Below are 21661 nucleotides of genomic sequence, written 5' to 3' on the forward strand. Positions count from 1 at the left end.
GCACTTGGTGTCTTTGTTTTCAGGTCAGGTTCTTGGAGAACCTGGGCAGCACCATCACCGTCCATGGCTTCCTTTGCCTGGGGGTGATCAACAGGGCTTCTTGTGTTGGTTTGCAGTGTGTGTAAAGCTAATAATGCTCTTTTTTAGTCATGTTTTATGTGTATTTACAACCCTTCCGTGAGACGATGCTTAGACTGTAGCTGGATGCTTGTATCCTGTATGGGATGTCCTGACGTCTACTCCTATGCTGCACAGTTGCTGCTGTTGATGAGTTGAGTAGTTGTGATCTGAGGTTGTAGAATTTACTATTTAGAGAGTTTAGATGCTGAAAGGGAGGTCCTTGTTAGTAAGACAGGGAGGGCAGGAGATGGATATCATGCCTGTTAATTTAACTCCTGCCTTATAATACAGGAAAACAGTCTGTGATTTGGACTAGTGCATGGTCTTGTGCTTTGGAATCTTTACAATGCTCAACATTTCATTATCTTTGGAGCCTGGTTTAGGATGCATTTCTGGAGTAATGAGTTATTAAAAGTGTAGAGAGGATTCAGACCCCATGTGTTTCCAGAGATTTTGGGCACTGACCCAACCAGAAGTGAACATGAAACAAAGGCAAATTGTGAACATCAGTGTAACAGAAATTGAGTTAGCTGTATGCTTAGATGAACAAGGATAGCCATTTGTTTCAGTTTAAAAACATAAGAATCATGACATACACTGGATATCTATCCAATGAAATATCTCATAAACCTTTATCAAGTAAAGCTTTAAATGTGAAAAATCCATCATGATAAAGGAAATCCAATGGAAATGAATCAGTGATAGGTTTCATCATAAGATTTGTCACAAATTCCTGGCAAAACATTGGGAAAGCTCCTGCTTGTGTCTGCTTCAGTTCTCCCTGTTCAAGATGGGGTTCAGTATTTCCCTGTCTCCTATGATTTGTCTGGTTTTCAGCTGCAGGTTCTTTCAGGCAGTGACTGTCTCTGGCTGTGCCTCAGTCAGTGGAGGGCTGAATGAAAATCCCAAGTATAAACCCTTCTGACAGACCACAGCACAACTGGACTGGTTTTAATGATGAGTGATTTTAGTGCATCTTTGTGAGTGCCATCTGCCCTGATGGCTATTTAGATTCATTTAGCAGGTCGTGCATTTAGTGCTTCTAGAAGGAAAGAAGAGGGATTTAGAGTAGGTGTAAATAAGAAACAGATACATTTGTCCCCCAGAAAGAAAGAACATGGGGTCAGTCTAGTCACGGTCAGCATTCACACATCGACATTTCTCTACATAGAAAATGTTCCTTCTCATGCTGTGTGTGTCCATTTTATGTCCTCATATGGACATATGAGGGAAGTTGTATTTACACTGATGTAGATATGGAATGAACCCATTCTCATTAACTCCTCATCCAGTCTCATAGAATAGCGACTTAAAGACTCAGATAAAACCTCATTGTGTTTATGTGCCAGAATTGGTGTGCTTAGAAAACCTGGGTCTTCAGATCATCACTAACCTTTGTTTCACATCCACTTTTCCTTTGTCTTTCCATGTAATCAGTGTTGTCCTCAGAAAATAGATACACCTGGATTCAAGGCCAGGTTGGACAGAGCCTTGGGTGACATGGTTTAGTGGGAGGTGTCCCTGCCCATGGCAGGGGGTTGGAACTGGATGATCTTAAGGTCCTTTCCAACCCAAACCATTCTGTGATTCTATGAGTCTATGATTTGCTGGGAGGAGGAGAAAAACAACCAGGTTCTGTGTGTCTCACTTAAAACACATCAAAGAAAAATTCATTTGCTCCTTGTATCAGGAGGACACTGCATTTGGATGTCTTCATTAGCTTTCTGTATCCAAATGCAGTGTTTAAAGAGCTCCAGTAATTGGCCCCATTTGCAGCTTGACGAGGGAGCTAAGTCCATATAAGCCATCCTCAGTCAGGAAGTAGGAATTAATGTGCAGTGTTTCTCATCCCGTGGTTGAAATTCCGCTGTTGGGAAGAAGATAACTTGGTTTTAAACCCACTTTTTGCTGTGTTTGAGAGAATCCAAATGCAGGTTTTCCCATGTTGTGGCAGGGAAATGGTACTGTCACTATTTCTAACCAGCACTTCCACACAGGCACTGAGGATGGGTGATTGAGGAGCAGCCGAGGAGGCTGCCAGGAGCTTCAGTAGCTGCAGTTGCAGCAGTGGGGATGCATAGACGGGGATGAAATAACATCTGTATTTGTCAGCATCAGTTTTGAGCAGTGTTTCCCTGTCCTTACAATGATTTGGAGTCTCAATTACATGAAAGCAGAGAATGAAACCTTGATCCTTTGTTTTAGAAACCTGATGTGCGGCTCTCCAGAAGCAGCATCGACCGAGAGGATGGAGGTCTCCAGGGCCCAGTAAGTATGTGTGGGATCCTCTCATCTCCCACATCCTTCTCCAGTTTCCTGGTGGAACATGTACCCTGTCTGGATGGTGGGGGATGATTTAAAGCTCGTGCTCGGTGTTTCTGCTATCATTACATGGTTCTGCAGTATTCCAGGAGGCTGTTTCTGTGGGAGCAAACTTGTACATGCAGGAGTTTGGGCAATTTGGGGTTTGTTGGGGTTTTTTCCCCTCAAAGCTGCTATTGAAACCAATATTAAATGGGTTTGTAAATGTTCATATGCTGCAGAACTGAGCCTTTTCCTTAAAAATGGGGATAGTTTTCTGGAAGTTTTGTCAGCAGGAAGCAGGAATAAAATAACTTCTGCAGTTGTTTAACTATCCAAAGGGTTTTCTTACAAGGAATGTAAATGTTGCTGTTGTATTACCCAGGAGTCTGTTTGGGGTAGATGATCCACTATGAAACAAATGGAATAACCCCCATAGCCATTCATTTATTGCCAGACAACAGCTGTGGAATTCCTTTTGACTGGCTTCACTCCTGTCTAACTAAAACCATCTCTCCAGTTGTTAAACTGCCATTGGAATCTCTGCATCCCACAGATGGAAAGGGGGAGATTAAGCGTGGGACTGTTACTGATAGAAACCTGATGCTTCATCCGCTGTTTGTCTTCAGGGGTCACCTTTAAATAGTGTAATAGTTAAATTCACTTCCCTGCTTCAGCTGGGGTGTGATTGTAAACTCCTGGTCTGGCTTCAGTACTTCACTACTGAAGAATTTAGGGACTCTTCCTGCGCTTGCAGCCAAAGCACAGTCATGAATGAGTGTGTTAATGACACACTGCAGTGTGGTCTCCAGAGACATCCATACCTGGAAGCTGCTAAGAGGCTTTTTTGGAGGCAGAACCATGTTAGTTATTGTTCTGTCTTTGCTATTGTTGCATCTTTATATAAGAGCAAGGAAAGTACCACTGCATTAGTGCTGCGCATGAGGATGCTTTGAGGTAACCTGAGGTTTTGAAGTTGTGTCAGAGGTTTGATAGGGTGCAGGTCAGTGGTGCTGGGTTTAAAGTACTGCTTGCAGCCAGCTGCTTTCTCTGGCTGCTGCTGGATTTCAGCAGGACTGCCTGGGGTCAGAATTAAGGTTCCAGCACCCAGATGCCAACCTGCTTGTAGGGGAAGTCCTGTCTTCCAGGAGGAGGTAGTTCAGCATCAAACCCCATTTGCAAGAGTGTGAAGAGAACACTTACTGATGATTGACAAAATGTGTTATAAAAGAGACTTCTAATCTGTGACACCTGCATTTCTAGTTCCAGAATTTGACTTTGCATTTCTGTAGCTCTTAATACATTCAGAACCTCCTTCTGACTGATTTCATTTGCAGTGGGAAATGTCTTGTGCTTCTGTGAGTCAATCTGGAGTGCTCATTGAGAGGATGAGAAATAGTGGTTATTTCGAGGAGAACTGGGATTAAATAACTGCCCAGTGTTGCACACAGATTTCTGTGACAATGGCGAGGACAGAATCCAGTGCCCTGAGGTCATTTACATCTTCCCACAAAGTGACTTTATGATTGAGTAGTTGTGGTACTTGGAAGTGTGTAAAGCCAAAAGCACAGCAGCCCTGATTCCTGCTTGGAGTAAGTGCTTGCAGTTCAGGGACACTGGAAGGGAGATGCAATAACACGTGAGCCTGTTCTTGGATGTGATGATACAAATGCTAAGTTGCCACACACGTTTTATTAGTCCCTAACTGCTGTGCACGTGGCTGTATAACTGTGTGCACATTGACATTCACTTCAAAGGTGCCACTTTCTGAAAGCAAAGATTCAGGAATTCGTTTAGAGGAATCTTACTCTCCTTCCTCTCTCCTTCCTTTCTGTTCCCCAGGGTTATCAGGTTGGAAATGCTCAGGTTAACAACACGAATCAGAGTTAATGACACTACTGATGGTGTTGGCTGGAAGCAGATGGATTTTTAAGCTATAGAGAGCAGGTGTAGGACAGTGTGGATGTGGGTTTCAGAGGTTCTTGGTGACAGCAGAAGAGTTTCAGGGCTTTGGATCTTTGATTTCTACCCCTAGTTCCTGAAAGTGAAATCTAATCTGAAGTCTGCAGTTACAGACCTGCACTAGGCAGGAGGGAGATGCTGCTTCATTTCTGGTTATAACATATCTGCTCTAAAGCTTTAAGTTGATAGAACCTGATCTACCCCTCAGCATTCTCTTCTCCAAGCTGAGCACACCAAGTGAACTCAGCCCCTCCACTAAGTCTTGTTCTTAAAGCCCTCTTTAGGTACTGGAAGCTGCTCTAAGGTCTTTCCAGATAGGGACTGGGAAATGGGCTACTTGCAGCGTTTGAGATTGTGCTGATGAAAGTTAGGAGCACTGCAATAACTGATCTAAATGTGTATTTTTACTTTACAGGCTGGTAACCAGCACATATATCAGCCCGTGGGTAAACCAGGTAAGCAGTAAGTTCATACACTGTCATCTTGAATCCTTGATCACAAGCCTTGTAGCAGCAGCAGTGAGCAAAGGTTTACTCCAGTATCTTCATACTAGGGGTGGATTCATTTCCAGGTAACTGCACATAGGTGTTTCGATACACAAGGTGTTTGGTCTCCAGAGATGCACTCAGCAAAGCCAAGAAGTGTTTAGATCAACAGGCGGGCAGTGTCTAGAGGAAGCTGAATCACTGTGTAGGACTCCACCATGTGGGGAGTTCAGACATGTCAAACAAAAGGAGACACCTACATTTGGGTTTCTCAGTGTCAGAATGAATCACAGCCAGGATTCCTGCCACGAAAAGGTCTGATTTTCCCAGACATAGACATGTGTGGTATGAAGGGGTGAGTACCAGTCAGCTCTGGGGGAGTTGTACTGAGATGAGCAGCAGTCACCCCACACAGGGAGTTCTGAAGTGTCCTTTTTGATACCTGTAAGACCCATAAAGATGTGCACCTCCTCTGCTAGTGCAGTAAGGCACAAGCAGCCTTTGTAGTGCTGACAGACCAGAGTCCTGCAGGTACATCTGATACGTTGCTCCTCTAAAATGCCTCTTGTTGCATTAACCAGATCACGCAGCTCCGCCAAAGAAACCTCCTCGCCCTGGAGCCCCCGGGCACTTGGGCAGCCTCGCCAGCCTCAACAGCCCCGTGGACAGCTACAACGAAGGGGTGAAGGTAGGTCCCTTGGTGCCACATGAGACACACTTCAGGAGGGCAAACATTGTCCCTGTGAAGCAGCTCAGTGCTCCTGAAGTAGAGGCTGGGACTGAAGTGACTAAACCCACCCCATAAATGTTGTCATGGGGCAAACATGCACTGGCCGCTCTCCAGGGAGGTGGGGAGGGACTGGTAGGGTCATATCCTCCTGTGCTGTGATTCAGCATCTTCCTCACTAGAACTTTTCCCAGGTTAGCTTATGAGCTTAGGGGACTTCCCATATGGACTCGGCTTCCCTGCTCAGCAGCTTTGTTAAGCAGGAAGGAGCACAACCAAGGGTTCCCAATTACTTGGTTGTACCAAAGTCTTCTGTCCTTGGTCACAGAGAAGTGAGACATGTCTGAGTGCTGGTGCTCCTGCTGCAGCACCAGGGCTCCTAAAACCCTGTCAGCTTTGGGGAACAGGGGCAGAGGGGAAACGGGTTCTCTGACCTGTGATGGAGATGTTTTCTAATGCACTATTTCATCTCCACTGAATGGGCAATAAAGCCAGAAATGAAACTTCACAGTTTTCTAGCAGAGAGATGCTGCCCTCTGTTCATAGAATCATAGAATCCCAGCCTGGTTTGGGTGTGAAGGGACCTTAAAGCTCATCCAGTCCCAGCCCCCTGCCATGGGCAGGGACACCTTCCACTGGAGCAGCTTGCTCCAAGCCCCTGTGTCCAACCTGTCCTTGAACACTGCCAGGGATGGGGCAGCCACAGCTTCTCTGGGCACCCTGTGCCAGTGTCCCATCAGCCCCATTGTTGCAGTTGGTGTCAATGGAACTGCTCCTTATCATGTCCGTCGCTTTTAAAGTCATACCTCAAGGTGCTGTTCCATCCTTTGGGACTCTGTTACCTTCCTCATCCAGAGGAAACAAATGTGAGTGATCTCAGGACCTCCCAGGAGGATCCAGTGGAGCTATTTCTGATGCTGGCAGTTCCCAGCAGCCAGTTATAATAGTGGTTGGGAATTGTCAGTGTAACAGAAATGCAGTTGATCAACACAATGCAGCTGGAGCCTTGTGCCTCCACAAAGGCTGTTGTCTGACAGCATTGTTAGTGGCCAGAGCATCCAGGCAGGTTCACTCCTGATGCTGCTCCCATTCATTCAGCTGATGCCATCAGCAGCACCCAGGGAGGTGACGTATTTGTGTCCCAGCTATTGCCCAAGGGGAGAGAGATGGGGTCTGCATTAGAGCACAGGCTTTTGCAGGTAGGCCGGGGCAATCCCTGCTGTAATAGTACAGCTCCTCATGGAAGGAGAACCTGTGGCTAATCTAAACCCTGCAAGCCTGTAGTAAAGAGCAGGAATATATTTAGGGATCAGCAATGGTTGCTTTGAGCAGGATTACTTATTACCACTTGCTGCCAGTGCTTTTCAAGGCGCCAAGCCTCAGAAAACGTCCCCAGTCAGTAAGAGAGGTGTCACTGAACTTGGTGTCTCTCAAGTTGCCTTCCTAAATGCTGATACCAGAGCATGCAAAATGTTCTCTGAAAGGCATCACTTTGACAGCAAACAAACCTGAGCAGCCAAAGCCATCAGTGATAACAAGTGATGAGATGTGTGTGCTGCATAGCTGCTGCGGTAGGGAACAAGGGCTGATTCTATTGAGAGATTCCTCAAATGGGATTTCTTTATTGCCCCTTTAATCAAAGAGCCCATTATTTTTGATGGTGTTATAGCTTTGTTGATGCCTGCAGTCCTAAACGTGCTTCAGGGGCTCATTTCAGACTCCCTGTTTTGTTACAGCCATTGCTGACTCCCACTCCAGCCCCCTTTTTCTGCAGAGTACATATAAGAGGATTGGAACCTCTTGTCCTCAGTAGCCTTTAGGGCATGTACAGGGAATACCTGGGTTTATGTTATTTGCTGAGGCAAAGTCACCCAAGTCCACACAAGGGAACCCCTGACTTCAGTCTGCAGAGCAATGGTGTTGTATAGGGTATGAACAATGAAGAAAATGGAGTGTTAAGAAACACAAATGTCCATAGTCTTGGATTGTTGGGGCTTGGCTGTGGGAATTGTAGTTGGTGTAATACATGTAGAATGGGTTCTTGGTAGTTTTTAACCATAACTGGTCATCATCGCGAACAAGAGCTGCACAGTGAGATGCCCACGTGGCTCCTATCATGGCTTTTCTGAAGGAAAAAGAAAAGGTTTGGAAAGATCCTAGAACCATTGACCGGTTTGGGTCAAAAGGGACCTTAAAGCTCATCCAGTTCCAACCCCTGCCACGGCCAGGGACACCTTCCACTAGAACAGGATGCTCCAAGCCCCTGTGTCCAATCTGGCCTTGAACACTGCCAGGGATGGGGCAGTCACAGCTTCTCTGGGCACCCTGTGCCAGCGCCTCAGCACCCTCATAGTGCAGCATTTCTCATACTACAGGACCAAAGAAGATGAATACAACATTTTCTGATACCTGTTGAGGACTGGGACCAGGGTTGCACAGGACGTGTTGTTCCCCCCGCTGCCAAGGCCCTCTACTCCATTCACCACTTTGCTGCTCACCAGACTGGCTTGCTCCTGTCAAGCTTTGCATGATCTCTTCCCCACGTGTTCAGTGCGAAGCCAGCATGGGTGCATGGCAACTCCTTCCACTTCCAACGCGGGTGCACAGCAGAGGTCACGAGCACACAGTGCTTCCGTAACAAATGGACCAAGAGCTAACATGAGCGATAGCGTTGAGGATGCGTTTCTGTTGCAGGCTTTTTAACTGGTCTCTGATTGCTACACATGGTTTGGGTTTGGTTTGGTTGGTTTTGGTTTGGTTGGTGGTTTTTTTTTTCCTGCTGAATTTTATTAATATTGTTTTTCTTTTTTCCCTTCTTTTGGTAAATTTCTTTAACCTCCCCCCACATTCTGCTCAACCATAGCCATGGAGGGTAAGCAGCGCGCGAGCGTGTGTGTACGTGCCCTATCCCAAAGTGTCTCTGCATGTGACTTTGCCAATGACTGTTTTAACTCCTCGATTGCTGAAACCAATGACAATCACAGCCTTTCACTGGTGATTGAGGCCATTACAGGGCTCTTCTTCCTAAGGTATATTGGGATCAATAATACACTAAGATTGAACCTCTGTAATAATTGTCAGTACCCGCTTTGTAAATGCCACAACATGGAACCACCATGCACTAAATCCTGCACTCCTGCCTTAGGCAGTTTCATCCATGTATGTTATAGTTTCTACATCAGGGTAGCATCTCAAGTGCTTCCAATGGAACAGCTCAGTAGTTAGGGCCACTTGTAAGGACCAGCAGTAACCCAGTGGGGTGGATCTCACACCAACAGGGTGGATGGGCACTGTGGGACCAGTAAAAGAAGCAATTCTTTAACCTACTGCTACCACCAAGCACTTGCTTGGGAAGCTCCAAGTGGTGAAGAGCTGAAGGGAACTGGGGTGCTCATGGTTTTATAAGGGAAGTTTTCCATCTCTTTTGTGGCCCAGGATTATTTTGGTCTGTGTTGGATTTAACTCCAGACAGATCTGACTCAGTGGGAGCTCTGCATAAGAACTACAGCATTTTTCACCTGTTGAGGTGTTTTTCTGATCTATTGGAAACAAACTGTCTGAAACCATTTGGTGTTTCCCACCTGTGCTGGTGACACCAGGTTTGTTAACCTGCTGTGAATTTTCACTAAGAGAACAATCATACACACTGCAATATTCTCTCTTTACTGTATATCATTATGTTAACTGTGTACCCTGATGTTGTTTTGGAGCACAAAACAACATCCTGGAGCAAGGAGCCTCATACCTGTTGCCTTAGCAGTGGAACTGTCCGTCAGTAATGAATCATAGCATGGTTTGGGTTGGAAGGGACCTTAAAGCTCATCCAGTTCCAGGCCCCTGTGTCAAACCTTGAACACTGCCAGGGATGGGGCAGCCACAGCTTCCTTGGGCAGCCTGGTGAAGCCCTTAAACAGCTCAAGTGCTTTGAGCTCTTTGTTCCTCAAATGACTTGATTGCTCAGGGAAATCCTGGTTGAAGTCCCCCAGTGTCAGTCCATAGATCAAGTTCAGTCAGAACTAAAGGAATCTTCCTTCGGACCCGGGTCGAGAGCACTCATCCACTGCAGGAGCCCAGCGGGATCGGGTGGGGGCTGTTGGGAATGTGAGACTTTGCCGGTTGGGAAGTTGCTGAGCCCCATCTGCTGGGCACAGGCGGTTGAACAACCCCTCTGTGCTTCCAGATCCAGCCGCAGGAGATCAGCCCTCCTCCCACCGCCAACCTGGACCGCTCCAATGACAAAGTGTATGAGAACGTGACTGGGCTGGTGAAGGCTGTCATAGAGATGTCCAGTAAGATCCAGCCCGCACCACCGGAGGAGTATGTGCCCATGGTGAAGGTATGGAGGCAATCCCTGGAATCTGTGGTTTGTTCTTTCCTGGATGAGGTCCTCCAGTGATTTAGGAGAAACTTCCTGAAAGCTGGAAGTAAAAGACCTCTGTGTGCTTATGGGGCTGGAGCTTTTAGTGTTAATGGTACTGTGGGCAATGGTGCTTTCATTCCCCACCTTGCCTGTGCTTATCCAGGGGCTGTGAGTTGTGCATCATCTTCTGTGCATTTCTAATTGACCCTTTGGTGTCTGTTTAATGGCAAAACACAGATTTGAGAGTAGGATTTGAAAGTCTTCCATCCAGGTTCTAACTCCCTTCTTATCCAGATGAGGAATTCAGTTGTTTCCTGCACTTCTAATATTCTCTCATCCCTTCCTTCCCAGTTTTTAAAGTTCATTTCCTTGGTTTTCTTTCCATAGGAGGTGGGTTTGGCACTAAGGACTTTACTGGCAACAGTGGATGAGACCCTCCCAGCGCTCCCTGCAAGCACCCACAGAGAGGTACGTGGGGCTCCTGCTGCTCAGTCAATACACTGCAAGAGAGCCTCAGCCAGGAGTTATCTGGATGTGGTCTGGCTCCCTCTTCATGCCTGCACACACACTGTGGATCATCGAACTTTGTCAGGGACACCCCACAGTAGAGCAGGTTCCTTCAAGCCCCATCCAACCTGGCTTTGAACACTGCCAGGGATGGAGCAGCCACAGCTTCCTTGGGCAGCCTGTGCCAGCACCTCAGCACCCTCACAGGGAAGAGCTTCTTTATATCCAATCTAAACTTCCCTGTTTAAGTTTGAACCCATTACCCCTTGTCCTATCACTACAGTCCCTGATGAAGAGTCCCTCCCCAGCATCCCTATAGCCCCCCATCAGATACTGGAAGCTGCTCTGAGGTCTCCACGCAGCTTCTCTTCTCCAGGCTGAACAGCCCCAACTTTCTCAGCCTGTCTCCATACAGGAGGTGCTCCAGTCCCCTGATCATCCTCGTGGCCTCCTCTGGACTTGTTCCAACAGTTCCAGGTCCTTTTTATGTTGAGGACACCAGAACTGCACACAGTGCTCCAAGTGAGGTCTCACGAGAGCAGAGTAGGGGGTTAGGATCACCTCCTTTGACCTGCTGGTCACGCTCCTTTGGATGCAGCCCAGGATACAGCTGGTGCCTGGGCTGGGAGCACTCAGTGCTCGTGCTTTAGAGCAGCAGGTGCCAGTATTCCATCTGCTGCTCCACATGGTGCCACAGAAGCAGCCTCAGCTGCAGTGTCAGGGGCTGTGGAGGGAGGGTCGTTGCTGCATGTGAGATGCTGATGACAACTTGCACTCGACTGCCTCTTCTCATTCCAGATCGAGATGGCTCAGAAGCTACTGAACTCGGACTTGGCCGAGCTCATCAACAAGATGAAGCTGGCGCAGCAGTACGTCATGACCAGCCTGCAGCAGGAGTACAAGAAGCAGATGCTGACAGCTGCTCACGCTCTGGCTGTGGATGCCAAAAACCTGCTGGATGTTATTGATCAAGCCAAACTGAAGATGATCAGTCAGTCCAGACCGCACTAAGGCACCAAGGGGAGAGCTCCATCCAGGAATTCTGCTTGCGAAAGGATGGTGTTGGCCTTCCACCAGCAGTGAGGATTAACCCAGCGTTGTCCTGGCTTTCCAGCGCCTCTTGCTTCAAGCAGCCCTGACTGCCTGCTGCTGGTTCTCTCTCTCATGACAAGTTTTTAACCATGTTTTCCTCACCAAGCCAGGCTGGGATTTGGGAAGTGGCATTATCAGAGATGAAGTTTGTACAGAGAAGTCCTCGAGCTGCAGAGCACAAAGCAGCTCTGCACCCATCGCGTGGGCCACGCTTAGCCTAAAGCTGCCACAGGGTTGTTGTGGCCTCAGAGCAGCAGACGGGAGAGATATTGTGAAGAATTCGGGGAAACCTCAGGGCTGAGAATTCTTGCCCACAGTATATGAACTATCCAGACTGGAATTTTTGTATTAGAACACTTACGTCGCAATATGCTAATCACAATTTACAGAGAAAAGAGTTAAAAGCTATATTTTCAAGACTTCAGTCATTTCAAGACGAAACTAAAAGCCCTCTCTTCATCTTCCTGCCTTTTACTTTGATGTGAACGTGTGAAGCCTTCGGTTGGAATAGCTGTAGAACACGACTGAGAACTCTTTTTTCACCGGAATAACGTGCCAGTTCTTTTGTAGCAATGGTGTTTTCCTTGGAAGTGGAAATGCTGCTTTGTACCAGAGCAATTCAGAGCTGCATTTAGAGGAGTTCTGTAACCATCCATGTCCCCCATTTTGATATAATTTATAAAAGACAGATTAAAGCCATGTTGACTCTTTTAAACCCACTGTAGTTAAACTAACCCATCCTTTTGTCTATCTTGCCTGGGAGGAGTTACAGTAGAGCAGTGTAATTAGATTTTCCTTGGTTTTTCCAGTTATGCCATCTGTTCTGTTAAAATAAAACCCACACTCCCTTCTTGCTGTTGAGGGATATAAATTATTCTCAGGAAGAATATAATGAACTGTACAGTTACTTTGACCTATTAAAAAGGTGTTACCAGTGACATCGTGTGATTCTGTGTGTGCACACTGTAAGAAACCCTGTCCTTGCAATTCATTCCCCACCCTAATCCACAAGCATTTCAGAATTCACATGTGCAGGACCTGAAGACCAACAATGAGTTTTTGAGGAGGAAATCCACACTTAAGTGTTTTCCTGAAAGCAGCTTTTCTTCCAGCTGTGGAGCACAGGCACAAGTCAGTGTTAGCATCTATGTAAGTGACTTGTAATGACTTGGTGGTACTCCTTTAGACTTCTAAGATCAATTGTCCTATGGGGAGGCTTCTTTAGGAGGGCTGGGGAGTGTTTGCAGGACTGTTTGGAAGCTCAGTGGGGTTCCAGCAGCAGCAGGGGACTTAAATTCTTCCAATGGGTGCCTGCATCTTGCAGAACAGCAATGAGCTGCAGCTTTGCAGGGAGATGGGACACCACAGGGTACATCAAGGTTGGTCCAGATGTGGAACCATCTTCCTACATAACACTACTCTGGAGACCTTGGTACACACCAGGGATATTCTCCTAATGCAGTTTTCACTTCAGTGCACCTATGGAAGTCAGCCCTTACCTTGTTAAATCACTCTGGAAAGTCCTGTTCAGAAGTTAAATACAAACTGAGGTACTTTTCCTGTGTAAAGTTACACAATCTTCCACACCCACCCTTCAAAACAAATGCTTTTCTTCTGGCAAGACAAAAAATGACACACAACAGCATAGACTCAGTGCCTGGCACTGCAAGGATCCATCTGCTTTAACTGTACCTACTCATGCACAGCCTCCTAGCTCTAGTTGCCAATGAGGATCTTTACCTGAAGATCACAGCTATTGCTACTTATTCAACAGGTGCCTTCCACTGTGAAACTCATATAATCCCTGCTGTCCACAGCCCTTACCGCCCCTCTCTAGGTTACATTACCTGGTACAAGGTGGAAGCTGCACTGCTGCTTAAGCATTAACTGGACATGTCACAGCTTCACTGAGAGGCTGCAGCACCAAGTGACAGCACTGCTGCTAAACATGATCTCATCCTGTAGCTGCCGAGCTCCCACGTTCCCTGTGACATTCCACACTGCCTTACTCCTCACTGTGCCATGCCTGCACTAGGTACAAAGACAAGTAAAATTGTAAACCCCATGATGAACATGTGCCTATGGCAATTTTGGTACCTGCAGGGAACCTGGCTCCCTCATCCACTCCCCTTCACATGCATCCACTTCAAGAGACAAGAGTACAATTCTCAATGTTCTTTATTATGGACAGGTACAAAACTAATTAGTCAAAAAGACCAAAGCCCATGTCATCATCAGATTCCTCTGATTCTTCTTTCTTTTCCTCTTCTTTCTTTTCCTCAGCTAGAAAAAGAGAACAGAATCAGCATTTTCAATGTGATCAGCTCACACACATCACATGCATAAAGACTTCACATAAGATGACTGTAGCATCAAGAAGCAAAGCCCAAGCAGCCCGAACAAAGCTAACAACTGAGGAAGTGTTTCCCCTACTAGGAAAGTGGGTTTGTGCTTTCAACATTAATGTCTATCATAACTGAAAAGCTTTAGAGAAGCTCATGATGATAAACAGGATTATTAGCCTTGATTCTGAGGTTATCCTGTACACTAAGTGGAAAGCAGTGTGCACTCACAGCCCAGAAAGCAACCGTATCCTGGGCTGCATCTAAAGGAGTGTGACCAGCAGGTCAAAGGAGGTGATCCTGCCCCTCTGCTCTTACGAGACCTCACTTGGAGCATTGTGTGCAGTTCTGGTGTCCTCAACATAAAAAGGACATGGAACTGTTGGAACAAGTCCAGAGGAGGCCACAAGGATGATCCGGTGCTGGAGCACCTCCTGTATGAAGACAGGCTGAGAAAGTTGGGACTGCTCAGCCTGGAGAAGAGAAGCTGCGTGGAAAACTCAGAGCAGCTTCCAGTGTCTGAAGGGGGCCTACAGGGATGCTGGGGAGGGACTATTCATTAGGGACTGTAGTGATAGGACAAGGGGTAACGGGTTCAAACTTAAACAGGGGAAGCTCAGATTGGATATAAGGAAGAAGTTCTTTACTGTGAGGGTGGTGAGGCACTGGAATGGGTTGCCCAGGGAAGCTGTGAATGCTCCATCCCTGGCAGTGTTCAAGGCCAGGTTGGAGAGAGCCTTGGGTGACATGGTTTAGTGTGAGGTGTCCCTGCCCATAGCAGGGGGGTTGGAACCGGATGATCCTAAGGTCCTTTCCAACCCAAACTATTCTATGGTTCGATGATTCCAATTCCAGCCCTTCCAAAGTTGAGGCCGTTATTAACACCCACGGGCACGCTCCAGAGCACAAACCACACTGCATCTCCAAGAGGAGCCAAGCAGACCCAAGCTGGCAGCAAAGCGCTTTTCAACCGAGCGATGACAGCAGCGCACTTACCAGGGGCAGCACCGCCCGCAGGCGCAGCGCCGCCCGCGGGGGCAGCCGCGGCTGGAGCACCGCCCCCCCCACCGGCTCCTACGTTACAGATCAGGCTCCCGATGTCGATGTTGGCGAGAGCCTGGGGACAAGCGGCATCAAGAAGGCCTCGTTAACGGGGGCTCAACATGGAGGGCAGCGCTGCCAGGTCACACCGTGAACCCCGACGAACCAGCAGCGCACCTCGCCCCGCAGCAGGGCTGCGTAACCGGCGCTTTCCACACCGTTAAAGGCGGCATTTCCGAGGTACCCGTGTCGGGTCTATGGCCCCCGGCAGCCCCACCGCCACCCTCCCTCCTCCCCGCCGCAGGCTCCCACCGGCCCTGCCGCCCACCTTGGCGAACAGTCCCGGCCAGAAGGGCTCCACGTTCACTCCGGCCGCCTTGATGAGCGCGTTGATCTTGTCCTCCTGCAACGAGACCGCCGCTCAGCACCCGGCCCGGCCACGCCGCGGCCGCCGCCATCTTGTGCCGGCGCGGCCGGGCCCGCACTCACCGTGACGGTGACTTCGTCATCGTGGAGGATGAGGGCGGAGTAAATGCAGGCGAGTTCGGAGACGGAGGCCATGGGGGCTCGGTGCCAGTCGCCGGGGACGGCCTTAGCTTCAGCTGAAGGACACAGCACCTTGGGCCGCCGAGGAGGAAAGGGGACGCGCTTTCCTGAGGCAACTTTATAATGGCGCCCTGAGCCAATTGCAACCCCGGAGGACTAATACGCACCACAGTCGTCAGCAGCGTTGTCCAATCAGAGACCGGCGCGGCGGCGCTGACCGGAGAGCTCCGCCAATCGCAGCGTAGAAAGGACCGGCGGCATGGGGGGGAGGGCGCTGTGGGCTGAGAGGCGCCGCAGCAGCCATGGCGGTGTTGGCCTGGGTGGGGATGGAGCTCCGGCTCTGCCTCTCCCAGCCCCGTCCGGTCCCACCCGTGTCCCGGCGCAGAGCGGCCCCGCCCGGCCCATGGGACCGGCCCTTCCTATGCGGGCAGGCGGGCCCAGAGCCGGCAGCTCCGCGGCTGTGCGCCCCGCAGTGCTCCCCGTTAAACACTGGTGTGAGCACAGGGGTCTGCGTGAACCTCAGGGCGTCAGAGTGAAAACGGACTCGAGATGTGGTATCGTTATAGAGGGAGTGAGGGCTGTGAATTGCTTGTGCCTGGGGAGGGGCAATCCCAGCACAAGCACAAGGTGGGCAGAGACTGGGTTGAGAGCAGCCCTCAGGAGAAGGACTTGGGGGTGTTGGTCAATGAGAAGCTCCCCATGACCCAGCTTTAGTGTGCGCTTGAGCCTAGAACCACCCCTGTGCTGGGCTGCACCCCCAGAGTGTGAGCAGCAGCTCAGGGAGGGGATCCTGCCCCTCTGCTGTGCTCTGGGGAGACCCCCCTGCAGTCCTGATCCAGCTCTGGGGCAGCAGCACAAGAGGGACCTGGAGCTGTTGGAGCGAGGCCAGAGGAGGCCATGGAGATGCTGCGAGGGCTGGAGCAGCTCTGCTCTGGAGCCAGGCTGAGAGAGCTGGGCTGGGGCAGCCTGGACAAGAGAAGGCTCCTGAAGGGGAGACCCGAGAGCAGCTCCAGTGCCTAAAGGGGCTGCAGGAAACATGGAGAGGGGCTTGGGACAAGGGCCTGCGGGGACAGGCCAAGGGGAATGGCTTGAACCTGCCAGAGGGGAGACTGAGCTGAGCTCTTAGGCAGAAGCTCTTCCCTGTGAGGGTGCTGAGGCACTGGCACAGGGTGCCCAGAGAAGCTGTGGCTGCCCCATCCCTGGCAGTGTTCAAGGCCAGGATGGACACAGGGGCTTGGAGCAACCTGCTCTAGTGGAAGGTGTCCCTGCCAGTGGCAGGGGTTGGAGCTGGATGAGCTTTAAGGTCCCTTCCAATGCAAACCAGTCTGGGATTCCATGAAAACAAAAGGAAAATGCAGTAGGGAAGACTCATCAGAGCAAACAGCACAAGCCTGATGATGGAGCAGGATGTTAACACAGTGAACAGGAGAGGCTGGGATCTGCTTGTTCTGTGTTGGGCAGTGTCCCCAGAGCTGTCACAGAGGAATTCCATTTACCTCGGAGTGCAGAATGGCCAATTTTTGTAATGGTCTCCAAAACAAGCCATCACTATGTGCCATGCTCTGCATTTAACAAGTGCTGTTATTTAAGGGTGTCAAATAAATGCTTTCTGATCTTGTGTTCTTGACAGAAGTGCATGTGATGGACATTGCTCAGAGCACAGTTCATGTGCTGCAGGGCTTGCTTAGAGTCCTGGGACACAGTGGATTTAGACCTTGGAGAAGGCACCTCTAAGCTGTGGTCTATCTGTTGCTCTTCCAGTAAATGCAGTCTCCTTCCAGCTGTGTCCAGGTAACAGCAGAATCAGCTGAGTCTGATGCATCTGAGTGAGTCAGGACTGTGCAGATGGTGAATGGCAGGATTGGTGTGCTTGTCATTCCTTTAGAAACATGGGTGCTTGCTTTGAAATTATGTTGTCAAAAGGAGCAGGAGAAAATGGTTATTTTGAGTGAGAAGTGGGCACTTCCCTCCATCAAAACATCTTCCCCACCAAGACAGCTCTATTTGTTATTTATGTGCAGTCAACCGACTTCCAGACAAGTTACTTAAAGAGCATTTGTTCAGTGTTGGTGATGCTGCGCTGGAGCTGGCCCAGGCTGCAGGGGGTATCCACCAGCAGAAAGCCATTTCCACTCACCAGTGGCAACCAAGCCAGAGCTCTCACAGAAACATGGACCCAGTCAGGTCTTACATTAGTAACTGGTGGCGTTAGTGAGAACAGCCATGTGAGGTGTGACCAAGACATTCTGCTATGCCTGTTGGTAGAGCTATGGGAGGAAACAGAAAGGTTAAGAAGCATCAGGGACTTGGAGGAAGTGACTGGCTGTGGAACCATGCTATGCCCTCCCTGAGATGGGGATAGTCACCAGGAAAAATCAACCAAGATCAAGGTGGTTCTGTATCTTCTCCCCACTGGGCAGTAGCTTAAAGGATATGAAGGAATAGAGGCAAGTCCATGCTCAGCATTGCAGGCAAAACTTGTCCTTGCACACCTCTCCTTCCCAGGTGCCTCTCTACAACAGGTAAGAGGCTCTAGATGTGGAAGGTAAGTCAATTGTTAATGTGGATGATGGTCCATCTACACCAGAGGTGTTGCCAAGATCAGAAAGGCTTACCTGTATTGTGACAGATACATCAGGAATGAATTATAGCTGTAGGTGACTCTCTTCTGAGAGGAACAGAGGGTCTGAAATGCCAGAGCCCTACCAGAAGGGAGGTCTTACTGGACCTGTCGGTCACCAATGCAAGTGAGCCCATCAGAAGCATCAGGATTGGAGGCAGCCTGGCCTGCAGTGATCATGCAGTGGTGGAGCTCACAGTCCTGAGGGATATGGGTCAGCTGAAGAGTAATGTCAGGACCCTGAACTTTAGGAAAGTAAACTTCCAGCTGTTCAAGGAGTTAGTCAGTAGGATCCCCCAGGAAACTGCCAGCATGGACAAGGGAGCAGATCAAACCTAGCAGATCTTTAAGGACATTTTCCATAGAGCATAAGAGCTCTTGATCCCCATGTATAAGAAATCAGGGAAGGAAGGCAAGATACCAGCATGGCTGAGTTGAGACCTGCTGGTTAAACCAAAGGGCAAGAAGGAAATGCTCAGGCAATGGAAGCAGGGACAGGCATCCTGGGGTAGCTGGAATAGGGTCAGGAGGCCTTATTTTGGCCTTTCAGTACCTAAAGGGGGTTTTAAGAAACGTGGGCACAGACTTTTTAGGGCCTGTTGTGATAGGACAAGGGGTGATGATTTTAAACTGAAAGGGGCAAGATTCACACTAGATACAAGGAAAACATAGTTTATGATGAGTGTGGTGAAACACTGGAACAGGTTACCCAGAGAGATGGTGGATGTCCCATCCCTGGAAACGTTCAAGGTCAGGTTAGAGGGGGCTCTAGGCAATGCGATCTAGTTGAAGATGTCCCTGCTCGTTGCAGGGGGGACTGGACTAGATGACCTCCAACCCAAACCATTCTTTATGATAAATAATTCAAACTTTGAAGAACAAGCTGAGCAAAATTAGGGAAGAATTTGCAAAACAAAGCCTGAAAGCTCAGAATTCTCAAACACGGAATTGCCATTACCAGCACGGTGTGTACAACAGCCTACTGCTGTACTGCTCCTTCAGTAAAATCTGAGGCTTTATTAGACCATTACAAGTAAAAACTGAGGTAGGCAAAAGGGACTTGACCTCTTGTATCCATCCCTTCCTTGCAATTGGAAACAAAGTTTCACTGAATGAAAATGTGACTGCTTATTGCTGTAGACGATAAATGCAGAGTGCTGCAGCACTTAACTTTTGGGTGCTTAACCCTCTTAGTGGGGTCACCAGCTCTGAATTTAAGCATTTAAATGTTTTAAACAAGGCACAGCACAAATGTCTACATTTTTAGTAACCTGGAGCCTCTGTCATTGTTAGGTGCTTGAGGATGGGTTTTCCCAAATGACTTGCAGGAGCCTCTCTTGTCTGTCCCTCACTCCAGTGTTGCCACAGCCTGTCTTGCTGTGAACTCAGAGCTGTGCCAATAGGTCCAAGGGGTGACCCCCCTGAAAACTAACAACATGGAAAGAGAAGTTGCCTTTTCAATCGAATGAGCTTACCAATAAAGGTGGCCTGGGAGGTCAGTAGTGGTGGTGTGCAAACAAACAACAAAACTGGAGGCTTAATAGAGACCAGTCATAATTTGCTTGTGAAATAAGGTTATATATAGCATATAACTACATTGCAGCTGTCAGGAAGCAGAAACCAGAGCTTCTGTTGTAGTCCCTATATATGGGGACAGTACACAAGCAGTTGTTTTGCTTGTGGCTCTGAAGAAAGGTGAGTGCTGAGGCCAGCTTTTCATACTCTGCTTTAGTGGTGAAAGTAGGAATGGAAACTTGCATGGGCTCTAACAGAGTGAGGAAGAACACTGATAATAGTTCTGATAGAACAGTCCTTAAGCTAAAAATGGTTTGAAATACTGATGCACTGTTAAAATATGAAGTATGAAGCCCTACAATTTAAATGTAACATTTATATAAGCTTAGGCTTTGGTTGGTAAAGACATTCATTAAATGAGATTTGTCTAAATCCTTGTTTCATGGCTGTCTTGCTGCATCTATTGAGTGACATTTATAAGGCTGCTCTGTAGGGGCTCACAATAAATGTTAATGAAACCAAATCACTATGTAGTAAGAAAACTAAAAATTAAACCAGTTTTGCTGCTTCCCAAAGCTTTTTGAATCCTACTATCCCATATCCAGTCAGAATTGCTGATTGACAAAGCTCAATTCCAAGGTAGACCAAGGCTTAAAGTCTAGAAGTCTGCAGTGGTACGTGCTTTTCACCTCTGATCCTGTAACTGTAGTATGTATTTAACACGGCACTATCCTTTTGCAGCAGAACAGTCTCTATTCTGGGAATCTACAGCAAATAGATGGGGGCTTAAAATGAACCCTAAAAATGCTTCTATGTATTCTACAGTTCCAGAGTAGCGAGTTATTTCCACGGTGATGATTTCCTGGCATTGGATCCAGGAAAATCAATATTCTGGTTTAGGATGACAACACAGTTCTGTTGCTACCAAGGTATCATATGATAGCACAGGAGTGTTTGTGATAAACAAAACAAGTAACTTGGGTCTGAAACATTCCTAAAGTGGGTATTTTACACTTAGAGGATGGTCAGGAGTTGTGGCAGAGATTTGCTGGATGTGCCTGTGCATTACTCACCAGCCAAGAGAGGAAAACATCAGCAATGTGCAGATGAGCTTGTTTCAAAGCACTGTTACAGTGGTATGTAAGTGGGGAGGGATTGTGTGTGTGTGTATGTGCACCATTTAAAGAATTCGAGTTCGCTGTGCTGGGAGTGCCAGTTTCAAAATGTAAAGCAAAATCTTACTATTCATTAATATTTATTAGGAAAGCACTCCATACTAATAATCAGTTCTCAGTCATTGTCAGTCACTCTTGCACATTATCAGTCATTAGCACTACATATGCAAAGCAATCAGCCCTTAACACTTCATCCTAAATGAGCTGTGAGTATATCATACTACAGAGCTGATGCCTTATTGTTACAACATGACTAAGGTCATTGGTAGTCACCAAAGTGGTCCAACTCAAGAGATGTTCACCAGGTGATATTTTCTTTCTATTTCCCTGCCCTTGATTTACTTTTTTGTTGCTTTTAACCTTCCTGAGGTGATTCTTCCTTTCTTAAACCAGCCTTTTCCCAGCACTCAAGGTTGCACTTTCTTTTCTTGTTTAAATTGTTCAAATGGTCTATATTTCATTGGCACTGGGATCCGAATTTCTATACAAGCCTCTATCTCCTGCTTTTAGCAGTTCTAACGAACTTCAGGTTGTTGATCATCATCAACAGGGTAGGGGGTTGGAAGGTTCTAGACAGGCTGGATCAATGGGCTATAGCAAATTGAATGAGGTTCAACAACACATAGTGCAGGGTCCTGCACTTGGGGTACAACAACCGCGTGCAACGCTCCAGGCTTGGGGAAGAGCGGCTGGAAAGCTGCTTGGTGGAAAAGGACCTGGGGATGTTGCTGCCTGAACATGAGCAGCTTGTGCCCAGGCAGCCAAGAAAGCCAATGGTATCCTGGCCTGTATCAGCAGTGGTGTGTCCAGCAGGGCCAGGGCAGTGACTGCCCCCCTGTACTGGGCACTGGTGAGGCTGCACCTGGAA

The 21661-nt window shown here is 48.1% G+C and overlaps 2 protein-coding genes across 2 annotated transcripts in view; one reads left to right on the plus strand and one right to left on the minus strand.

The window, feature by feature from the left end:
* PTK2 (protein tyrosine kinase 2) overlaps positions 1-12492 on the plus strand; it is a 143143-nt gene extending 130651 nt beyond the window's left edge. Inside the window, exons 26-31 of the mRNA XM_034068054.1 lie at positions 2326-2388; positions 4799-4838; positions 5450-5556; positions 9776-9931; positions 10343-10423; positions 11261-12492. Coding sequence (XP_033923945.1) covers positions 2326-2388; positions 4799-4838; positions 5450-5556; positions 9776-9931; positions 10343-10423; positions 11261-11473 — 660 coding nt within the window. The 3' untranslated portion in view covers positions 11474-12492. The remainder of the gene's footprint in view (positions 1-2325; positions 2389-4798; positions 4839-5449; positions 5557-9775; positions 9932-10342; positions 10424-11260) is intronic.
* A 1222-nt stretch (positions 12493-13714) lies between these two features.
* Positions 13715-15594, minus strand: RPLP1 (ribosomal protein lateral stalk subunit P1). The gene is made up of 4 exons (XM_005145491.3): positions 15427-15594; positions 15266-15340; positions 14893-15013; positions 13715-13837 (listed from the first exon to the last, which is right to left on the minus strand). The coding sequence occupies exons 1-4, from the start codon at positions 15496-15498 to the stop codon at positions 13758-13760; spliced, it is 348 nt and encodes a 115-aa protein (XP_005145548.1). The 5' UTR covers positions 15499-15594; the 3' UTR covers positions 13715-13757.
* Positions 15595-21661: the final 6067 nt, after the last annotated feature.

This window comes from Melopsittacus undulatus, chromosome 1, assembly GCF_012275295.1.
Source record: "Melopsittacus undulatus isolate bMelUnd1 chromosome 1, bMelUnd1.mat.Z, whole genome shotgun sequence".
Classification (NCBI taxonomy): domain Eukaryota; kingdom Metazoa; phylum Chordata; class Aves; order Psittaciformes; family Psittaculidae; genus Melopsittacus; species Melopsittacus undulatus.

Bases quoted from the DNA above. Each gene is read 5' to 3' on its own strand.
- RPLP1 (XM_005145491.3), bottom strand. From the start codon at position 15,498: ATGGCCTCCGTCTCCGAACTCGCCTGCATTTACTCCGCCCTCATCCTC. The intron at 15,014-15,265 runs GTGGGCGGCAGG...GCTTGTCCCCAG, and splicing joins GGCCGGGACTGTTCGCCAAG to GCTCTCGCCAACATCGACAT. The intron at 13,838-14,892 runs GTAAGTGCGCTG...CTCTTTTTCTAG, and splicing joins TGCGGGCGGTGCTGCCCCTG to CTGAGGAAAAGAAAGAAGAG.